Below are 22,036 nucleotides of genomic sequence, written 5' to 3' on the forward strand. Positions count from 1 at the left end.
TATGACATTTGTAGAAAGTCTTATAGTACTTTGATTTCATGAATATATTACCCAAAGTAACTAGTTTTTATAACCCTTGCCCCTTTAAAGAGCCCAAAACTAAACTAGAAGGGAAATCACAACCTTGCAAAAAAATTAGAAATATTCCTTCTTTTCCCTATATAGTCTACCAGTATCACTTAACTAAAACTCCTTAGTCTGTGACCTTGAGAAACCTAGAGGCTAAAGAGGAGTAGAATATTGAAGGTCATCCCCTCCAACATTACCTAAAAAGGGGAGCAAATATTCATCATAACAGGTAACTCTTTTTATAATTATGGCAGATGGTGATTGAAGCAAAGGCAATTCAAAAGGGGAGACATGCGAAAGCAATAATTTTGAATGTTTGACATTTGTTTTGAAACTACCTTACTACCCTATACCCTTTACCATCTGTCTGTTATCCCTCCCAACACCCACCTCTGTCTTCCCACAGGGCTCCATTGTCTGCAGTTCCTGTTTCTCAGGGGCGGAGCTGTGGGAGGCAGCCATGGGTGCCATAATAGGCACCTGCGGCCAGCACAATGGGCTGTGGGTGCTTGTGGGAGAGACAGATTGATGTATTGTGCATGGGGGAGGAGGGCTGTCACTTGAATCCATGTGAACCCAGGCTTTAGGGGCAAGGGAGATTGACAGCTTTTGTAGGTTGCATTTCTTTTTCAAAGCTTGGCTTTAATAGACAGTAAGTTTGGGGCCCCAGGCTTTCACTCCCATAATTCTAACAGGGCAATCACGAGCATTCAGCATTTCTTTTTACCCCCCTTGTTACGCATTAAATGATTTCAGTAAAGGAATGTGCAGCATTAATTAGAATTTGTTAGCAGATACCAAGGGGAAAAGTTTCTTCACAATAACTATAGGAGGTGTCATTTGTACAAAGACTTTTTTGTTTTCTTTCCCCATTACATTATCACTGCAATATGTAAGGTAGTGATTCTTTTCATTTAAATTAAGTGGAAAGCTACTAAATCTTGTTTTATTCTCCAAAAAGAATAAGGTCCTTAACACTTATCTTTTAACTTCTTTCATTTCCTAAGGTTGGTGTTTACTTTTGCTTTCAGTCCGATCCATTTACTGATCTGTGTGGTTGTGTATCCAGTTTTGCGTACCATTTAGCTCTTACAATTACAGGCAACCCACGACCCATATGTAAGGATTGTTTCAGGTGAAAATAGCTACCAATAATATTGAAAATCATTGACACGCTGGGGCTCTTTGTGCTAATGGTACATTGAGAAATGCCAAAAATTAGACTCCTCTAAGTTTGTGTCCTAACTTATTTTCTCAAACTATTTTCCCCTGGTTGATATTTAACCTTAGCCATGACATCAAATTTATGGAAGAATGGGGCAGCGGCCAAGGAGTAGTTTTTCCCATAGAAAATTCATTCCTAAACCATGTCAATATTTTTAAACATCAAAAGTCCCCCCACTCCAAACACACACAGATAGCATCAGCATCATTTTCTTACAGCTAGTCAAAAGGATCTTGATTTTTGTGGTTTTGTTTTGTTTCTATTCTTTTTCTTTTCTTTTTGACATTTTAGACTTATGTAGGAACAAAACTAATCTCAGATAGGATATCTTGTAAACATGTTCTTTGCCATCTGAGGAACTGATAATACATTAAAAATTTTTGGTGTGATTTTTCCAACATCTCTCGTATAAAATCATTTTCTCTATGGAAGGAGTTAGAGGCTAATTGAATTAGAATTTTTCCCATTCAGTTGTTTTATTTAAATGTATTAAGGGCAACAGTGAAAAATATTGATTAAGTCTACCATTATTTCTCAGAAAGAACATATTCCCACACAGTTGTCTGGCTCTGTGTATAATAATAATTTGGTGCAATGGTTTTAAAAGTAGTGGGGTGATAATAATTAGGGTGTGCAGCACAGAAATTTCAATGCTGGATTCAACATTTCACCGTGCAGGGCATGAAAATTGCCGCCAGGGCTAGTAAGCTCTAAGTACTAATTAACTAATTAATCAGGTGCTGAAACCAACTGAATGGAGGATACCAGCCAGAGAACTCCAGCCCAAGCAGAGGGTTGTGCTCTTTCAAAGACAGCGCAGTCTTTCTTCTTGGTTTTTAACCCAATCAAAAATGAAGGGAGAAAATAGGATACGGTGTCCTATTGTCAGCCATTTCAGTCCAAGCTTTTTACTTAGAGAAAATAAAATAAAAACATGTGCTTCTGATAATAACTCTGAGGCACCGTGCGCAGGGCAATCCTGAAAGCTCCCACAAACCCGCTAACTCCTTGGCCATGTACTGTTTCAGGGCTGGCATATGGGGTGGCGCTCTGCCTTCTTGGAGTTTTCTTCTACAATATTTTTTAACATAGGAGGACGAGAAACGTATTTCTCCTTTTGGGCTGATTTTAGGTCTTTTGCCTCATCCCTCCTTTATGTAAATGAGAAGAGTCCAATTACACATATGGAAAAAGGGTTTAATGAATCGTGAAAAAGCCTGGTTTGCAGAGAAAGGGCACAATTCCCTCTTCTTCTTCTTCTCTTATATTTAACTTAGAAACATGTATTTCTTTTAAGGAAGATGATAAAGCTTAATGATTAGATAATTTTATTTTATATACTAATTTTCATATTTGGGAATTATTAAACAAATTTTGCTAGAAGATTTAGCTTCCTTTATCTTTGTAAGGCTTTCTGGAGACTTAGCAAATATTCTATGATAAGAAACTGTGAAATTCTAACTTTTTTCCTAAATTTAAAAAATTAATACATGTTAGTTTCTCCCATTTTTGATGTTATTCTTAGCTCAGGGATAATTTTTCTTCTCTTAACACAATTTGCTCTGGAATTGTCTGCACTGAAAAAAGACTGCATCATTACAGGTGGGTTGCTATTGAACCCAAGGAAAAGATTTTAGTATCACAAACCATTTTAGTTTAATTTTGGTATTATTATGATGTTTTAATTAGAATTTTTAAGGTGTTGGAAATTAGGTAAGCTTTTTTAAAAAAAAATCTTTTCTAAAAGGTACTGAATTTTACACTAGCACAGAAAATCCCGTGTCTGGGATTTCATTATCCTATTTTCTTTCCCCTTCTTCATTTCGGAATTTTTAGTAGTTGAAAGTAGACCACACAGAAAACCCCCCAACCCATTTTTTTTAATGACAAAAAACCTTGCAAGAATACTGAGGGGAGAAAAAATCAATACCATTTCTGACCGTGACTCTTAGAATTTAAGTATGTAGCTAGCCTGAAAGAGGTGCTTTGTAGGGACAGCAGGAAAGTTGCAAATCACAACTCCAAGTGCTTTCCAGAGACCCAACCCAAACACCTCATTGGGCACTTGGGGAAACTGAGGCCCAAGAAGCGGTGGGGGGGGGCTTGCCCGACTAGATTTTTTTTCCTGTACAAAATACCGCTCCGATCCACGGAAGACACTTTTCTGGGGCACCTACTGTGTGAAGGGCATCGCTGGCACTCAGATTGCCCGTCTATTCACGAGGGCTGTGCTCTTTCCACTCTACCCCCAACCCCCGGCCTTCCCGGATCGGCGCCCTGGATGTGATCGACACCATGAAGTTGCCCCATAATCCTCTCTGGCAACATAGGATGTAAAATTTGATCAGCTCATTGGATGAAGCCGACAAGTCTCGAAAATGTGTGAAAAGGGGGCCAAGCGGTAGGCAGGCGCCGCGTTGAGGCAGCGCTCCAGCCGGCCCCCGTTCGAATTCTCGGGCGGCCGCCACGGCGGCGCGGGAGCTGCAGCCGAGCTGCGGGGCCGCGGCTGCGGCGGCGGCGGCCGGGGAGCGGCGGGTGGGGTGGCGGCGGCGCCGTGGGGGGGCCGCAGGAGCGGCGCGCGGGCCGGAAGGGGGCAGCGAGGCGGCGCCGGCGGCTGCGGAGTTATCTCCTCGGCGTAGCCGGGGGCGGGCCGGGCCGGCGGGCCGGCGGGCCGGCGGGCGGGGCGGGGCGGGGCGTGCACCGGCTGCGGGCGGCGCGCGCCGGAGCAGTTGGCCTCAGGGCCCCGCCGCCCGCGCGCCCGCCCGCCCGGCCGCCGGCGCACGCGGAGGAGGCGGCGGCCGCGGAAGGAGGAGGGCGGCTCGGAGCCTGAGGTGAGCCGGTGGTGGCGAAGCCAGAGGAGGCGGCGGCGGCTGTGGAGGAGGCGAGCGGCCCGGAGGTGGAGGATGGAGGAGCAGCCGAAGGAGGGCGAGGCCGAGGTCGCGGAGCACTGGTTCTCCAAGTGGGAGCGCCAGTGCCTGGCCGAGGCCGAGCAGGACGAGCAGCTGCCCCCCGAGCTGCAGGAGGCGGCGGCCGCTGAGGCGGCGGGGCTGAAGAGCGAGCAGCAGAGGCTGTGGCACCTCTTCCAGAACTCAGCCACCGCCGTGGCCCAGCTCTACAAGGATTCCGGGTGCCAACAGCCAGGACTGTCCATGTGGGACCCCTTCCAGAGTGCGGCCATGGCCGTGACCAGCCTCTACAAAGAGAGCGGGGATGCCCACCAGCGAAGTTTTGACCTGGGCGTCCAGGTGGGCTACCAGCGTCGCATCAGAGACGTGCTGGAGTGGGTGAAGAAGGGCCGGAGCACCATTCTCCGTGAAGACCTGATTAGCTTCCTGTGTGGCAAAGTGCCGCCCGTGCCGCCACCACGCTCCCCCAGGACGCCCTCGAAGCCCCCCGCTGGGGCCACCAGCCAGGCCGCAGCCATCGAATCCAGCTCGTCGGTGGAGGTCGACTTGCAGCCCTTCCATGAGGCCATCGCGCTGCATGGCCTCAGTGGCGCCATGGCCAGCATCAGCGTGCGGTCGGGCACACCTGGCTCCCCACCTCAGGCCAGTGGCGGCGCCAGCGGTGGGCGTCAAAAAAGTAATGGCCTTGAAGACGACTTGAAGCCCTTCGACCTGGAAGAACTGGCCCCCCATGCAGACAGTGGGGGGAACCGCAAGCGCACCTCGGCCCAGTGTGGGGATGGCATCTCAGACTCCCCAACCCACAAGCGCAACCGAATGGTCTAAACTGCCTCATGGCCTAGTTGGTCGCCAGCCTCCATATTGCTTGAGCGCTAACTTGACCTTCAACATGCTTGTCAAAAGGATACTCGAGACCATCTCTTCCTTCTCTAAGTTAAACAAAGATTTCTATGAAGTTTGCCATAAAGAAACTAAAAGTATTCCAGAAGAGGCCTCGTATGACTGACTTTCCCAAAAATATAATCCTAGCAGAGAACAAGTATAATGTAGTAGCTAGCAAGATCATTTAAAGCAGAAGTATCCGGTCAAGGCGAGAGCCTGGTTTATCTTGTTCACAGTTATATTCCTTAGCACCTAGTACAGTTGCTGGTGCTCAATAAATGTTTGTTGAATGAATAAATGTGACCTTATTTAAAATTCTTGAAAGGGAAGGACTAACAGGTGTTTATTTGGTTATAGGATACTTTTATCCTTTATCCTTCGGTTGGTGGTTTGCTTTAACCGTTTTTGCCAGTTCAGTTACATTATGTCAAAATGTAAACTCACATCTTTGTGAAATCTGGAGTCTTAACGTTTTTGCTCCAGTGTACCATGCACCTGATTTCTAGAAAGAAACTGTGCAAGTAATACATATTAGACTGTGAGGTTTTAAAAAAAATATTTTGGTGATTTGGTGATGGTGTGAAGAGGTGCTATGATGGTTGGGCAGGTGATGTTTGGTACTGAGTCAATTCAGTGTTCTTTTGAGGAAAATTAAGCCAACAATTGAGATCCTGAGATCAAAGATGGTGTTCCTGGTCGCCCAGTGGTGTGCCTTTTTCTTAGGATTGTAGAAAGTTCCTTTTTCTGAGGTTACATCTTTTCGGTGATCTATGTTTTGAAGTGGAAGACGGAGTAATCAGAATGAACTTCTGGGTTGTATTTAAGGGTACAGCATGACATAACTAAAAGAGCATGAATTTTGTGTTAAAAGGACCAACAGTAGAATCCTAGCCCCACAAATTCACTGCATGATTTTGGGCAAATCACTTAATGTCTATTGACTTCAGTTGTTCATCTGTAAAGTGGAACTCTGTGTCTCCTGAGGTGGTTGTGAGGATGAGATGAAGTCCATATTTCAAGTATTTAGCACAATTCTTGGCACCTAAAGGTGCTTGATAAATGTTCTCCCTTCTCTATAAAGAAAAATCAGTAAAAATTAAAATTCATTATATTTTAGAAAAAACAATAGATCAATTTAGAAATCAGAAAGTAGAATCTTTGTGTTTGAGTTGGAAATTACTGTTATATAGTTGGAACTTGCCTAAATATCCCAGATTTTGTATTAATTATAAGTGTGTTTGGCTCATGAGTACTTAGGATCATTACTCTGGATATTAGAGCAATCTTGGAGTTCCTGAAATTGCCTGAAGGATGCACTTTGCAACCAGAGTAATGAAGGATCTACCTCCTCTGGCTTAAAAGAATATGGGGAAGGGGGTAAGAGTGAAAAGGATTTGGAAGTGCAAGTCCTAGGGACACCTAAAAGGCCAAAGTGGTTCTGAATAGGGGTGGGCTGATGAAAGAGGTAGAAGAGGTGGGGTGGGGGTAGAGGAGGTGGGAGTGAGGTTATGGAAGGGGTAGGGGCACAGTTAAAATGCCCAGATCTCCTCAGGCTCTCCCCAAACCAGCATATCAAATATTATAGATAGATGAATAATACGTTGCCTTTAGGTTCATATCAGAGAGTTTCTGTTTCATTAACGTGGCCTTTGGAGTAGATTTGTAATCGACCCCTGTGTTAAAATAATACAACAAAGTAAGGTGAATTCCCTGGTAGGATAAAAACTTGTTACTGAAGCACTCCGCAGTACTTACTGAGCACTGTACTAGACCCTGAGAAGGGATATAAAAAAAACATGAAAACAATCCTTATCTTCAAAGAGCATATCCTGGCTTGGAAGATAAATTAATGTAGTCAAGAAAGCACTTCTAATTGTCTAAAAAGCACCCAAGGGCAGTGCAGAAGAATTCAGAGGATAGAGGCCCTCCTTGCCAAGAGGGTCACAGCTTCTGGAGAAGGTAGCATTTGAACTGGGCCCAGAAAAATGGGGAGGAAGGTAGGGGACAGGGGATACCAACAGGGGAAGGATGTCTAACAAAGTTTGAGAAGGAGGAAAAGAGTGAAGGGGGTTCAGGGCATCACAAGAGCTGAGTAGAGGAGGCAGGGGACAAAGTATAGAAGGTCTCAAATGCCTGACTCAGTACTTTCGATTCTACCCTGGGGCACGGGGTGACACCACCCAATCTGTGCTTTAGGAAGATTGGTCTGGAAGGATGCCTGGTTGTCGGGCAGCAAGACATGAGCAGGGATAGCATGAGGTGTCCCTGTAGGATGCTCTTTACAGGGGACGTTGCCATTTGCTTAACCAGGGTTGTGGAGATGTTTACCTTCACAGGGCTGTGGGAAGCCTTTGGTCGCTCACACCCTCCCACACCTCAAACCATACCAGGTAGGAAGCACTTCCAGTGTGTGTTCTGTGCTGCTGCTTTTTCCTCCCCAAAGCCACAGGACATAAGTGTATATCCTAGTTGTAAGTCGTTCTATTTCTTCTAAGTGAGCTGCTGCCACAGCATGGCAACTGGCAGACGGGTGGTGTGGTTCCATGACCAGGAAGCGAACCTGGGCCACCAAAGCAGTGAGTGCCAAACTTTAACCACTAAGCCATCAGGGCTGGCTCATCTGCACTGCTTTTTGAGGGCTGAGAAAGCCTTCAATTCCAGCTGCAGAATCTCTTGGAGAGCTAGTCTTGAAAAAACCAAAGAGCCATACCTTCTATCATTCTTCCTGTTTCTTGTGTTCTAGAGTACTCTTCCAGTGCAATCGTTGGGGCATTCGGGGCTGCAGGACTGGCTGGGCAACCACAGCAATTTTGACAGGTAGGTGTGGAGAGTTGTAAGAGGGCATATCAGTATGAGGGCAGGGACCTCATTTGTTTTTGTTTCCTTCTGTAACCCCAGTGCCTAGCACAGTGTCTGATCCATATGGGCGCACAATAGATATTTATTAAAGGAGTGGAGGAGTAAGCCCCAATCCAGACCCAGGTATAGCTATTACCCTTCTCCTTTTCTCTGCTTACTTACTGCCCAGGAAAGGCACCTGAAGCCCGTGCTCTAGTTTCTAGATGATTCTCCCCTGCATGCCTTTATTCTTGTTCCTATTAGATTCAGCTTTTTGCAGTGTGGTCGGTCCCATGATCACCTCCCTTGAGACTCGCCTGGGTTGCCTATGAATCTGGCAGTTTGGAACCACCCTCTAGGTAAATTAAAATCTCAATGGAAGGGTCTCAGAAGCAACCTGCTTTCAAGAGGAGGCCTCTTGTGATTGTAAGGTGATTGTGATGCACAATGAAGTCTGAAACCCGAGTGACCTCATTGTGAGATTTGTGATTGATTCAGGGAGCTAATTTTACTTAGTTATTTATCCAATATCGAAGAGCCTGAATAAGAAGGGTTGTTGAGACAATTACCAATTCTGGGACCTTAACATGTGGTGCCGCTGGAATCTCCCCTCCCATGATGGCGTGGTTACAGAACCACGTGAAGTCTGAAACCCAAGTGACCCCATTGTGAGATTTGTGGTTCATTCAAGGAGCTAATTTTAAATTGACCATTGTTGGTGAACTTTCTGTGCAGGCTTAAAGTGAATCTCCCCATTTGTACATATTATCTTTATCATCACTTTACATATTTTATACATTTTCTTTCTAGGAGCGCAGATGAGAAGACTAAGGCACAAATTTGTAATTAAGTGAAATTTCCTCATTTTTGTCCTTCTATAGGAGCTTGAGAGAAGGCTTTGAGTATTTTATCCATTAGGCCACTGCTTCCTAATCAAAATTATGAACTGAGAGTTCGGAAGCACTGCAATTAGATCACGTTGCCTTTTATGAAATGATATAAAAGGGGAGGATTGGTTGTTGATCAGCCTGGGTGTTTGTGGAGGTTTACAGACCTCTTCTAGTAGCATATGCATGGTGGGATCCTTCCCAAATTTAGAGCCAAGAGGGACCTTAAAGATTGTCTAGGGCAGGGTCAACTATTCAGTTTACAAATGGGGCAACTGACCTCACCAGAAAGGGCGACAGTGACTTATTGGTGAAACTACTTCCTCATACCAGGTTCCAGTTCAATGCTCACTTCACTGTACCTCCCTTAGTGATATCGTGTATGACCTTTTAATTAATATGTTGATGATCAAGTGGGGTAGGGTACTCGTATTGTGAAGTCACTCTGTCATGGCAAGCATACTATCTTTACTATGTCATGTTGATTTGGGGGAAGCTATTGGAGTTGTGCATTCAGGGAACACAAGTCGCCCCTTGCCACCACCACTGCACTCTAGCCACCAGCCAAAGTGGACCACTTGAAGTTTTCTATCATCTCTGGCCTCTGGGCCCTTTTACATTGTTGCTTCCTTGGTCTCGAATGCCCTGCCCTAAACTCTTTTCTGCCTAGTTCACTCCTACTCAGACTTCAAAGGTCACCTCAGGGTTTGCCCTGTTTTTTTTTTCGCTGATACCTTCCTTGCCCTTCCAAGTTGGGGTTAAATGCCCCCCCCCAAAGTTCCCACTTTGGGTTCATCACTGTGGGTGTCACAAAGGGCACTTTGTGTCTTTGTCTGCTCCACTAGACTGTAAACCATTAAGTCCCATCGCAATGGGTTCTTCCCTAGGGAGGCGTGTAAGAATCTTCATTACTGCATGTGTAGATTGAAAAGACATATTCAGCATTACACTATACTTTTATATTTTTTAATGAAAAATTATTTCGTCATTAAATTATGGGAAAGAAAGCTCAAAACAAAACGTTGGAAGAGCAGTTTTATTCTATGCGGCATTAAATGTGCTTCCCCAAAGAAGTGTAGCAATAAGTTATCAATGTTCTTTCTCATTTGTAGATATGATTGTAGTGTCTCAGGCATCAGTGGCAAGCACGTGGGATCCAGGTTTAAACTTTGGCTTTCCCAGTAACTGACCTTGAGCAAATCAGCCCTTTTTTGCTTGGTGTATGAAATGAAGGCGTTAGTTGTATTAGATGATCTATAAGGTCTCCACAAGCTCTGCCACTGCCTGACCTGTGACTTAATTCAATAGGCAGTGGTAGTAATAACCTTTTTATGATAGTCTCATTTTGATAACCTAGTGTCTGACCAGCTGAGCTCTGTGAGCCCCTTGAAACCAAGACTGCCATGTTGAAAGAGTTCCAAGCCAGGAGACTCACTGGGTGGGAATGGCATGGCCACTTGTAAGATGGGAATGTGTACGCACACAGCAGTCTTACCTCTCACTATTTTGGTTCCGTCTTACTCAGCAGTTCAAGAATTAAACAATTCCTAATGCTTTAGGGGCATATTACAGTCAAATGCCCCCTTATTTGGGCACTTTTCTCTCTCGAAAACAATAAATTGAGCAGGAGGATGTTTCACAGAGAGGATTTCATAGACTTGTTGGACTAAAGGAGGATCTGAAAGGCTACTCAGTCCAGGTGCCCCAACTCTGGTGAGAACAGGAATGGAAACCATCCTGGATCCGTGGGCTACTCTCCTCATCTTAAAGATCTTTTAGGAGAGTCCAAAGCCTTCCTCAGGAGCTGCCAGGCAGGTCTTTCTGAAAACAACCCCAGATTCCTGGGACTATGGCCCGATGTGCTGCTGTCCTTCTGTTGTAGCCTAATTACAGACAAGCTGGCCATCCGTTTCAGTAGAATAATCCTCCTGCATTTTTCCAAGCTCTCATCTCCAAACATTAGCTTTTGACATTTAAAAGAAACCTACTTCCTTTAACTTATTCTCACTTTTTTCTTCCTTCCTTTCTTTTTTGCTTTTCCAGCGTCTTGGTTGGATATAATACTTTGTATTTCTATGATTCCTAGTACACTGCCAAAAAATCCCACATATGGCACGTATTATCTAGTATGTCTTAGATTTACTCTCCTACCCCTAATAGAGACCCTGGCTGCAAGTTTCTCATTCTTTACTTCTTGAAATCCCAGGCTTTCTTGACACCAGTACCCAATTTTGTGTTTAAGTGTGAATATCTTAAATTGGAAGCTTATGGGAAAGTTGGGGAAAATGTTAGGTCATTAAGAAAATCATGTGCCAAACCACGTGGGATCCTCTTAAATACAACTTTGGTGGTCATGACCCTGGCCAGAGGGGGAAGCCTGTGATGTCACCCCTTCTCCGAGTCCCAGTTTCACGGATAGTATCTCTGAATGGAATTGTCTGAGGGAGATTGTTCCTTGTGAAAAGTTCACATGATGGAGTTTGAAGAGCTTGTTTCACTTGGAGCCCAGCGGGACAGAGTGGTTTGGAATACAGCATGCAGTGTGTTCTGTTTGGTTGAAAGCTGTCACAGGGAACAAGTACTTAGCAAACAGCATGAACAAGGATTTGAACTAGAAAACGAGAAGGGCCTTGACAACATTGTAATAGTGGCTTGTCTCCTCAAAAACTGCTCAGTGTTACACAAGGAGGTGATAAAGACTGGGAAAATACGTAAATAGATTTGGGTCTCATTCAAAACTGTAAGAGTGTCCTAATATGGGTAAAGTTTGAACGGAGGTTGCTGGCTCACTGTGACCATCTCCACTTTATAATATCTGATCGGATTTTTTCCTCTTTTCAGGCAGTAGCCACGGACTAAGTCTGTGCCTACGGGATGTCCACACAACCTGTTGAAAATACATTGATCAATCAACTGCTTAGTCTGTTTTCACAATGCCGAATGCCTGGGTTGAATGTTTTTCTTTTTATATTTCACTGAATTAACTGAATAGACCTGTTGATACTGCTTCTAGCTTTTCATATTTTAAGTGGAATTATGTGCAATTTAACAGGGCTCTTCTTTCAGTATTTACATTTCCTTTGCTTAAAAATCAGTTCTTCCTATTTCTCTCTTTTTTATTGAGGTGTAATTGACAAATACAATTGTAAGATATTTAAAGTGTACAATGTGATGATTTGATGTACGTATGCATTGTGAAAGGATTCCCTCCATCTACTTAATTAATTAGTTCTAATTTCTTAAAGTCTCTTTTTAATACTCCAATTTCAGGTTCCATCTGTGCCTTATACACGGAGCCCACATCTTTGTGGATGATAGAGTTTAACTACTATAGGTGTGTGCAGTAGTCAGAGGCTCTGTTATGATGCTCTCCCCAGAGGCCATGCCATAGGAGCCTTTTTGCTTTAGATGAAATATGGATATAAGAAGGCATTTATTACAGTGAAGGTCAAGTTTATACCTAATTGTGTCCTATAGCAGCTAGTCCTCTAGCAAGGATCTAATAGTTGCTATATAAAGGGCTAAGAGAGCACAGTATCCGTCCTCAATACATGTTAATAGACTCAGTAGAGAGCTTTAGCGTTGTGTATGGACATACCCTGGTTCATTGACTTCAGTTTAAAAAGAGATCAAATCCAGTTAGACACCCTCTTCCAAATTCAATTCAATTCAACAAACAATTGTCAGGATGCAAGGCACTGTGTTACCTCATGAAAAGCATTTGGATTTTATTTTACCTTTTCGGTTTGTTGTGGCATCATGTCAGCGAAAGTTAAGTTGATATATATTGAAGTTTCTTTGTTCAGGAACTTCAAGAATGCCTTTTATTATTTACTTGTAACACTTGAAAATTTTGTACTTCTCTCCTCTGCTTGGAAGGTCTTTATCTAGAACTCCTATTCCTGGCTTGGATACACTCATATTGTGGAGGTGAAGACATAGTCTTGTATTACTGCTTTGTGTCATAGTCCTTTGGTTCTTGGGGTCCTGTTGGCCTCAAGAGGAAACGGTGGATGTCCTAATTATTAGCATTTAGGTTGTTTTGAGGATAGATTCTTTGTTTGCGATGGTTCCAATTTTAGTGCTGTCCAACAGAAATATAATACAAGCTACATATGTAATTCTAAATTTTCTAGTAGCCACATTAAAAAAAATAAAAAAATTAATTTTAACAATATTTTTTAACCCAATATACCCGAAGTGTTTTCATTTCAACATACAATCAATATAAAAATTACTAATGAGATATTTTATATTATTTTTTAAATCTTGTACTAAGTCTTTGAAATCCGGTGTGTATTTTATATTTACAGTACATCTCAATTCAGTTTCGGCACATTTCATATGCTCAATAGGCACATGTGGCTAGTGGCTTCTGTATTGGACAACACCGTCCTAGATGGACCTAGCCTCCAGTTGGGATGGAAGCTTATGATAACTCAAGTACACTCACCTCCCTTGAGGGATTTAACAACACTGCTATACTCAGCTTCATCCAGAATGGGAATCTCTGCTATCAGATCTGAGATCATCGACCACTTTGCTTCAAGAACAGTGATTATGATTCTCATGCTATGTACTGATTATTCCATTTCTCCAAAAACATGCCTGAAGTCAGCTGTTACTCCATGGACTTGTTCCTTAAATTACAGGATTCAATAAAGAGAGGAGCTTGAAGTGGATAGTTTGAGGGCACAGGAAAAAGGGAATACTTTCCTTAAAGATGTATGTAATTGTAATCGTAAATGTATAATTCTCATTCCCTTTAACAGTCAGCAGTGCTTACTGAGCAACTACTGTATGTAAGGCAATATGCTAGATGCTGTGGAAGATATATGAATGATGACCAAGACATGGTTCCTGACCTCAGGAGCTTAGACTATACTCTTGTGAGGCAGTACACAAGCATATACACACACATGCATGTGCATGCATTTACATACCACACACACACACAACCTCTAAGGTAAACTAAATTTGTTTTTTTTTCTATTTCTCTCCAGATTTTATTTATTTTTAATTGCAGTACCATTGGATTATAACATTATATAGCTTTCGGATGTATATCATAAAATATGTCAAATTCTGTGTAGATTACACCATGTTCACCACCCAAAAACTAATTATAGTCCCTCCCCTCACATGTGAGCCTAATCACCCCTTTTGCTCTTCCCCCCTTCCCCCATGGTAACCACCAATCCATTCTCCATTGCTATGTGTTTGTTTGTCGTTTTTATCTTCTACTTATGAGTGAGATCATACGGTATTTGACTTTCTCCCTCTGACTTATTTCACTCAGCATAATACCCTCAAGGTGCATCCATGTTGTCACAAATGGCCGGATTTCATCATTTCTTATGGCTGAGTAGTATTCCATTGTGTGTAAATACCACATTTCCTTTATCCATTCGTCCCTCGATGGGCGCCTATGTTGTTTCCAAGTCTTGGCTATTGTGTATAATGCTGCAATGAACATAGGGATGCAGGTATCTTTATTCCTTTGCCTTTTGAAGTTCTTTGGATAAATACCCAGCAGTGGGATAGCTGGATCATATGGTAGATCTATTCTTAATTTTCTGAGGATACTCCATACTGCTTTCCATAGTGGCTGCACCGGTTTGCACTCCCACCAGCAGTGTACGAGGGTTCCCTTCTCTCCACATCCTCTCCAACATTTGTTGTTTCCTGTCTTGTTACTTATAGCCATTCTGACCAGAGTGAGGTGATACCTCACTGTAGTTTTGATTTGCATTTCCCTGATAGCTAACGATGTTGAGCATCTTTTCATATGCCTGTTGGCCATCTGTATATCTTCTTTGGAGAAATCTCTTCAGATCTTTTGCCAATTTTTTAATTGGGTTGTTGGTTTTGTTGTTGTTGAGCTGTATGAGTTCTTTGTATATTTTGGATATTAACCGCTTATCTGATATATGGTTTGCAAATATCTTCGCCCAATTGTTAGGTTGTCTTTTCATTTTGTTGACAGTTTCCTTTGTCTTGCAGAAGCTTTTCAGTTAGATGTAGTCCCATTTGTTCATTTTTTCTTTTGTTTCCCTTGCCCGGTCAGACATGGTACTTGAAAATATGCTGCTCAGACCGATGTCAAAGAGCGTAGGGCCTATGTTTTCTTCTAGAAGTTTCATGGTTTCAGGTCTTACATCCAAGTCTTTAATCCATTTTGAGTTGATTTTTGTGCATGGTGTAAGGGAATCCTCTACTTTCATTCTTTCGCATGTGACTGTCCAGTTTTCCCAACACCGTTTGTTGAAGTGACTCTCCTTTCTCCATTGTATGCTCTTGGCTCACTTGTCGAATATCAGCTGTCCATAAATGTGTGGGTTTATTTCTGGGCTCTCGATTCTATTCCATTGATCTATGTGTCTGGTTTTGTGCCCGTATCATGCTATTTTGGTTACTATGGCTTTGTAGTATATTTTGAAAAAAGGGAGTGTGATATCTCCAGCTGATGATTTTATTTATTTGAGCCTTCTCTTTTTCTTGTGAGTCTAGCTAAGGGTTTGTCAATTTTGTTTCTCTTTTCAAAGAACCGGCTCTTGGTTTCATTAATTTTTCCTGTTGTTTTTTTTAGTCTCTATTTCGTTTATTTCTTCCCTGATTTTTATTATTTCCTTCCTTCTGCTGATTTGGGGCTTTGTTTGTTGTTCTTTTTCCAGTACCTTTAGATGCGCTTTTAGATTGTCTATTTGGGATTTTTCTTCTTTGTTGTGGTAGGCCTGAATTGCTATGAACTTCCCTCTTAGAACCGCTTTTGCTGTATCCCACAGATTTTGGCATGTTATGTTTTCATTTTCATTTATCTCCAGGAATTTTTTGATTTCTCCTTTGATTTCTTCATTGGCCCAATCGTTGTTCAGTAGCATTTTGTTTAATCTCCACATTTTTGTGGCTTTTCTGGTTTTCTTCCTTCAGTTGACTTCTAGTTTCATACCTTTGTGATCAGAAAAGATGCATGGTATTATTTTGATCTTCTTAAATTTATTGAGACTTGTTTTGTGTCCTAATATGTGATCAATCCTGGAGAATGTTCCATGTGCATTTGAAAAGAATGTGTATTTTGTGGTTTAGGGATGGAATGTTCTGTATATATCTACTAAGTCCATCTGGTCTAACGTGTCCCTTAAGGCCAGTGTTTCCTTATTGATCTTCTGTTTGGATGGTCTATCCATTTGTGTAAGTAGACTGTTAAAGTCCCCTACTATTATTGTGTTACTGTCTATTTCTTCTCTTATGTCTGTTAATAATTGCTTTATATATTTAGGTGCTCCTATGTTGGGTGCATAGATATTTATAAGTGTTATATTTTCTTCTTGGATCATTCCCTTCTTCATTATGTAGTGCCCATCTTTGTCTCTTGTTACAGTTTTTGTTTTAAAGTCTATTTTGTCTGATATAAATATTGCTACCCCTGCTTTCTTTTTTTTGCAGTTTGCATGGAATATATTTTTCCATCCTTTCGCTTTCAGTTTGTGAGTGTCTTTAGGTCTGAAGTATGTCTCTGGTATGCAGCATAAACGTGGGTCTTGTTTTTTTATCCAGTTGGCCACCCTATGGCATTTGATTGGAGCATTTAGTCCATTGACGTTTAAAGTAGCTATTGATAAATACGTATTTATTGCCATTTTGTTACTTTCTTTTTTCTGGGTGTTTTAGTAGTTTTTCTCTGTTGCTGTCTTTTTCTCTTGCTCTCTTCCCTTGTGGTTTGATGGCTATCTTTAGTAATATGTTTGATTTCTTTTGTCTTACTTTTTTGCTTGTTATAGGTTTCTGGTTTGTGATTACCATGAGGATCCTATTTAATATTCCATGCATATGACAGTCTATATCGAGTTGATAGACTCTTTAGCTTGACCTCTTTCTAAAAGCTCTACTTTTTCACTCCCCTCCTCCCACATTTTATGTTTTTCAAATCATCTATAGTCTCTTGTTTAGTGTGTGTCTATCCATTACCCTCTTATCATTGAAATAGGTGACTTTAGTACATTTGTCTTTTAACCTTCATATTATCTTCACAGGTAGTTAATCTGCTACCTTTACTATATTTTTACCTTTACAAGTGATCTTATTGCCTGGGTTTTTGTTGTTGTTGTTTTGTTTTTTTGATAATTTTTTTTTAATCTCTATTTGTGGTCATTGCTTTCCTACTTAAATAGGTCCCTTCAGCATTTCTTGCAGAACTGGTTTCTTGGTGATAAACTTCTTTATTTTTTGCTTGTCTGGGAAGCTCTTTATCTCTCCTTCCAATCTGAATGACAACCATGATGGATAGAGTATTCTTGGCTGTATGTTTTTTCCTTTTAGCACTTTAAATATGTCATGCCATTCTCTTCTCGCCTGTAGGGTCTCAACTGAGAAGTCTGCTGATAGCCTGATGGGCTTCCCTTTGATGGGCTTGCTGCTTTTAGGATTCTCTCTTTATCTTTAATTTTGGACACTTTAATTACATTATGTCTTGGTGTGGGCCTCTTTGGGCTTATCTTGTTTGGAGCTCTCTGTGCTTCCTGAACTTGGGTATCTGTTTCCTTCCTCAGATTAGGAAAATTTTCATCTATTATTTCTTGAAATAAATTTTCTTCCCCTTTGTCTCTCTCTTCTCCTTCTGGGACACCTATAATCCAAATTAAGATAAACTGAATTTGAATGAGTGCTATAGTGGAGGCATACCACTTATACTTTGGTCACAGACTAAGGAGAGATTAATTCCAATTGAAGAGATTCAAAGGATGGTTATGGAGAGGTAACTGAACTGGGCCTTAAAGTATTAGTATTTTCAAGTCAGTTAATCTAATGAGTTACTCCCAACATATTGTACAGGAATAAATTTGAAATAGATCCTACAGAGTTGAAGTTCATTGACCATCTGGGGATTTTCTGCACACGTTTTCCACACAGAATCAGTTTAGAAGTAAACTATTTTCTGTTCCCACAATGTGCCCTTGGTGCCAGTGTCAGAGACTCCACACAGGCTAAGTTAGCTCTAACCAAATGTAGCTTTTCTGATGTTACCTGACTGCATTCTTTTCCTTTTCAATCCAGGGCTCCAACCATAGGCTATTTGATTAAAATTATATTCTTTGATTTGAGACTTTCCTGTTAAGGATTATCATTTCCATTTCTGGCTTTGGAAGGAGGAGTAGGGGGCATTTAATTAATTGTTATAATTAATTATCTACTTTGTCTAGCATTTTACAGTTTACCAAGTATTTTCACAGAGATGATTACATTTGATTCTCATAGTTTCTTGATCTGACATTATTACAGGTAAGGAAACAGGCCCAGAAAGATGTACTGACTTGGCCATGGTCATTTGGCTAGTAAGTGGTACAGCTGGGTTCAGCCAAGGTCTTCTGACTTCCTGGTCAGCATCATTACCTTGCCCCTACCATGCTTCTCTGCGTCCCCCAAGTCCTCCTTCAAGGGCTGAGAGATAAGGACACACAGGCTAACACTCTGTTAAGAAATCTAATGAACAAAAATCCAACCACTAACAATAGATAAGTCGGAGAAGGATTATGCGCATTGTAAAACAATTATTCCATTGGTTCAAAGAGTGAGCTTTACTGGAGAGATTAGCATATAATTTCATTTATTAAAAGAAAGAAATCTTGGGGCCGGCCCCGTGGCCGAGTGGTAAGTTTGCGTGCTCTGCTTGGGTGGCCCAGGGTTTTGCCAGTTCAGATCCTGGGCACGGACATGGCACCACTCATCAGGTCATGTTGAGGCGGCATCCCATATGGCACAACCAGAGGCACTCACAACTAGAATATACAACTATGTACTGGGGGGCTTTGGGGAGAAGAAGGAGGAAAAAAAAAAAACATTGGCAACAGATGTTATTGCAGGTGCCAATATTAAAAAAATATATCCTGGGGCCAGCCCCATGGCTGGGTGGTTAAGTTTGCAGGCTCTGCTTCAGTGGCCCAGGGCTTCCCCAATCTGGATCCTGGGCACGGACATGGCACCACTCATCAGGCCATGCTGAGGTGGCTTCCCACGTAGCAGAGCCAGAAGGACCTACAACTAGAATATACAACTACTTACTGGGGGGCTTTGGGGAGAAGAAGAAGAAGAAGAAACAATAATCCTACACCCAACAGCTGAGGAGGACATTTATTGGTGAAGTAAAGTATACATAGCTCCATGGGGCAGGTTATTACTTGATGTTGGCAAGAGTAATTTCTTCATATTAGTCAGTTTTCTATTTCCAGAAATGTGTTTTAACCTGAAACCTCTGAAATCAGTGCAGAATTTCAAATTGAGTAGTTTTTTACTCTTTTCCTGGTAAAACACTCTTTTTCATATTCAACGAATTTCACAGGGTGGAATGCATTTTATTTTTCAAACTATAAATGTAAAAGCTATTGCTCTGCCCTTAGGAAATTTTGCTTTTAGTTCCTTGTTTTGGTGAAACTCCTTCTAGTTCTCTTTTCCGTGGTGTTCTGCGGAATCATCAGCCTTAACAATGGCATGGAAGAATCAGATCCAACATACAATGCAACCAATTAAGAAGAAAACCCTAGAAATGGCAAAAACTACTGGCATGGTTCACAACCTTATATATTCTGTATCTTATTAACATTTTATATACCTTGAGATGAGGCAAATACGCAATTTTAATGGTAGAGAAATGAAATTTTGGTTGCATTAAATATTGACCTATAACATAGCAAGAAATATTATTTATTTTCTTCCAAACAATGTTAATGTATGGTTTTCATTGGCAAATAAAGTTCAGCAGATAACTAAGAAAATTAGGGGAGGAATTGTACTGTTAAAATGCTATATGATTGGATTTCTCTAAGTGTAGTATGGTTATCCAAACAGAGCCCTCCTCTTAATTGAATACCATCAAGCATTTTCAAATGATAAAAAGGTAGCGTGGTGAGTAAATATTTCTAGGGAGTTTCTGTTCTGGCACATAGAGGGTTTGAGTGCTATTTTGACCTATTATTAGCATTCCCTAGCAACATCCATCTCTCATACTCAGAATTCCTGGAAAGGTTTTAACTGAAATTATAGTACTTTTCTGCTCACGAGAAGAAAGCAACATGTTTAACACAGAGGGGACTGTGAATTTAAGTTAGACTAAGTCCCAATAATGTACCCTGTGGTAACATGATTCACTGCCGCTTCAAGTCATATATTTACTGCGGAAGGAATTTCACATAAACTGAAACTTGTGCACAGAATTGTGCAGGGGAAGAAACTCTGGACCAGGAGTCGGGAGACTGAGTTCTCAACCTTATTCTGACCCTAACTAGGTCTGTGACTTGATTTCTCTGGGCTTTAGTTTCCTTATATATAAAATGAGGGGAGGGTTGGACTCAGCAATATCTTCTTCCCCCCGACCCCCAGCTTTATTGAGGTATAATTGACAAATAAAATTGTAAGATATATAAAGTGTGCAACCTGATGATTTGATATATATATATACATTGTGAAAGTATCCCCCCATCGAGTTAGTTCACACATCCATCACCTCACATATTTACCTTTTTTGTGTGTGTGAGAACATTTAAGTTCTATTCTGTTAGCAAATTTCAATTATACTATACAGTGTTAACTATAGTCACCATGTAGAATCTCTTTAAAAATCTTTAAATTCTACCTCTTCTTTGCTTCCATGCTGCTACACGTGATCCATGCCACTTATTCGTTGGTCGTGTGATTAACAAACCTTCAGAATTGCAATTGGAGTAAAAATGCTACTTTGGAGAAACTTGCCACAGTAACTAAATTTCCATTGAGGAAACAGAACTGTAAAAGGGCAACATTTCCTATGTAGTTTTATCCCCTAGATGCCCTTGGACTATACGCACTTGCATATATTAGTGATGCAAATCTGGGAGAAGAACAAGACCAAGATGTTATGACCAAGACACTCAATTTGCATTGGAATGCCCCATGCAAACAGCACATCACAACTCATGAAGTGGCATTTGGCTTGAACTCTTGGAAGGCATGCCAGTCTACAAAGAATCCAAACGGCAAAAGTTGGGATGAGAGCGGTCCATTGTTCTTCTCTAAATGCAACTTGATACAGAATCTGAAGGGATTGGAAAAAAATATGAATTTGATCATTTCACTAAAGTCACTGCCCCTCTATGGGCACCAGTGACCTCATCTATAATATGAGGGCATAAAACTTGGACATAGACCTTCCCACTCTAATATTCTGTGTTTCCATTTGGACTTTTTTTAAAGGAGTGGGTTTAACATTTGTGTGTTGCAGGGGAAGGAGAAAGCAACTTCTGAGATGAGGGAGAGCTTTGAGAGAATTAAGGTTCAAAGATAGACTTCACTGCCTTTCCAATTTTGTCTAGTGCTAGACCTGTTCCCTGCCATTTTCTTCGCAGATTAAAGGACTAATAAAGGTGATGGATACTATATGTCCTCATGTGTTGGTGGGGTATTAAACTAGTAAATGAGAAAAGTGAATACTGGCGTTTGGACTCCTGGCTCCATTACCAAGGTCCTCCCTTTCTGGCCTCTGGTCGTCTCCTTGCTATCTTGCAAAGCTGGTACAAGGATCAAATACATCATGTCTCCTACACACTTGCCATTTGGAGGATAGGATGCCAGTGATATGAGGGCAAAGTGAATGCTTCAAGTACGTTACACGTTTTATTTATTTAATTGAACAAAACTTATATAAAACTCATTTTTTCCAGGCACTCTTCTAAGAGTTTTACAAATATTAACTCATTTAATTTTTGTTACATGGGTTATAAATTAGGACCTAAAACTATCCCCTATTTTACAGAGGAGGAAACTGAGGCACAGAGAGAGGTTAACTAAATTGCCTAAGGTCAAACAGCTAGTAATAGCAGAGATTAAAACCTAAGCAGTATGGCTTCACAGTCCATACTTTTAACCTCTATGCCCTTGGGATACTGAGTTGCCTGCTGGGGTTCTCCATGTGCCTCACTCCAAAGGTGCAGCAGGTTCTGTGAATAACTGGCAGGTCTCAGCAGTTGGACAGGCCCCATGTCAACTTGACTTAGACCTAGATCCCAGGAATGTTACATTTCCTCAACCTGGGTTTACACTGGTCAAACTCATTCCACCCTTCACACACTGGGAGTTTGTGTTCTCTGATCTCTGTTCTATAGGTTTTCCCAAGTTTTTAGACTGTATCTACAGCATAACAAACATTCATTTAAGCCTGTTGGTTTACTCAAGCAGCCAGTAAATAGAATGAGGAAAGACAG

The 22,036-nt window shown here is 41.5% G+C and overlaps 1 protein-coding gene across 1 annotated transcript; it reads left to right on the top strand.

The window, feature by feature from the left end:
- Positions 1-3,948: 3,948 nt before the first annotated feature.
- On the top strand, positions 3,949-5,380 carry HAPSTR2 (HUWE1 associated protein modifying stress responses 2). Its single transcript, XM_001489571.6, has one exon. It carries the CDS (start codon positions 4,198-4,200, stop codon positions 5,023-5,025), a length of 828 nt encoding a protein of 275 aa, XP_001489621.3. The 5' UTR covers positions 3,949-4,197; the 3' UTR covers positions 5,026-5,380.
- Positions 5,381-22,036: the final 16,656 nt, after the last annotated feature.

This window comes from Equus caballus, chromosome X (assembly GCF_041296265.1).
Source record: "Equus caballus isolate H_3958 breed thoroughbred chromosome X, TB-T2T, whole genome shotgun sequence".
NCBI classification, from domain to species: Eukaryota; Metazoa; Chordata; class Mammalia; order Perissodactyla; family Equidae; genus Equus; species Equus caballus.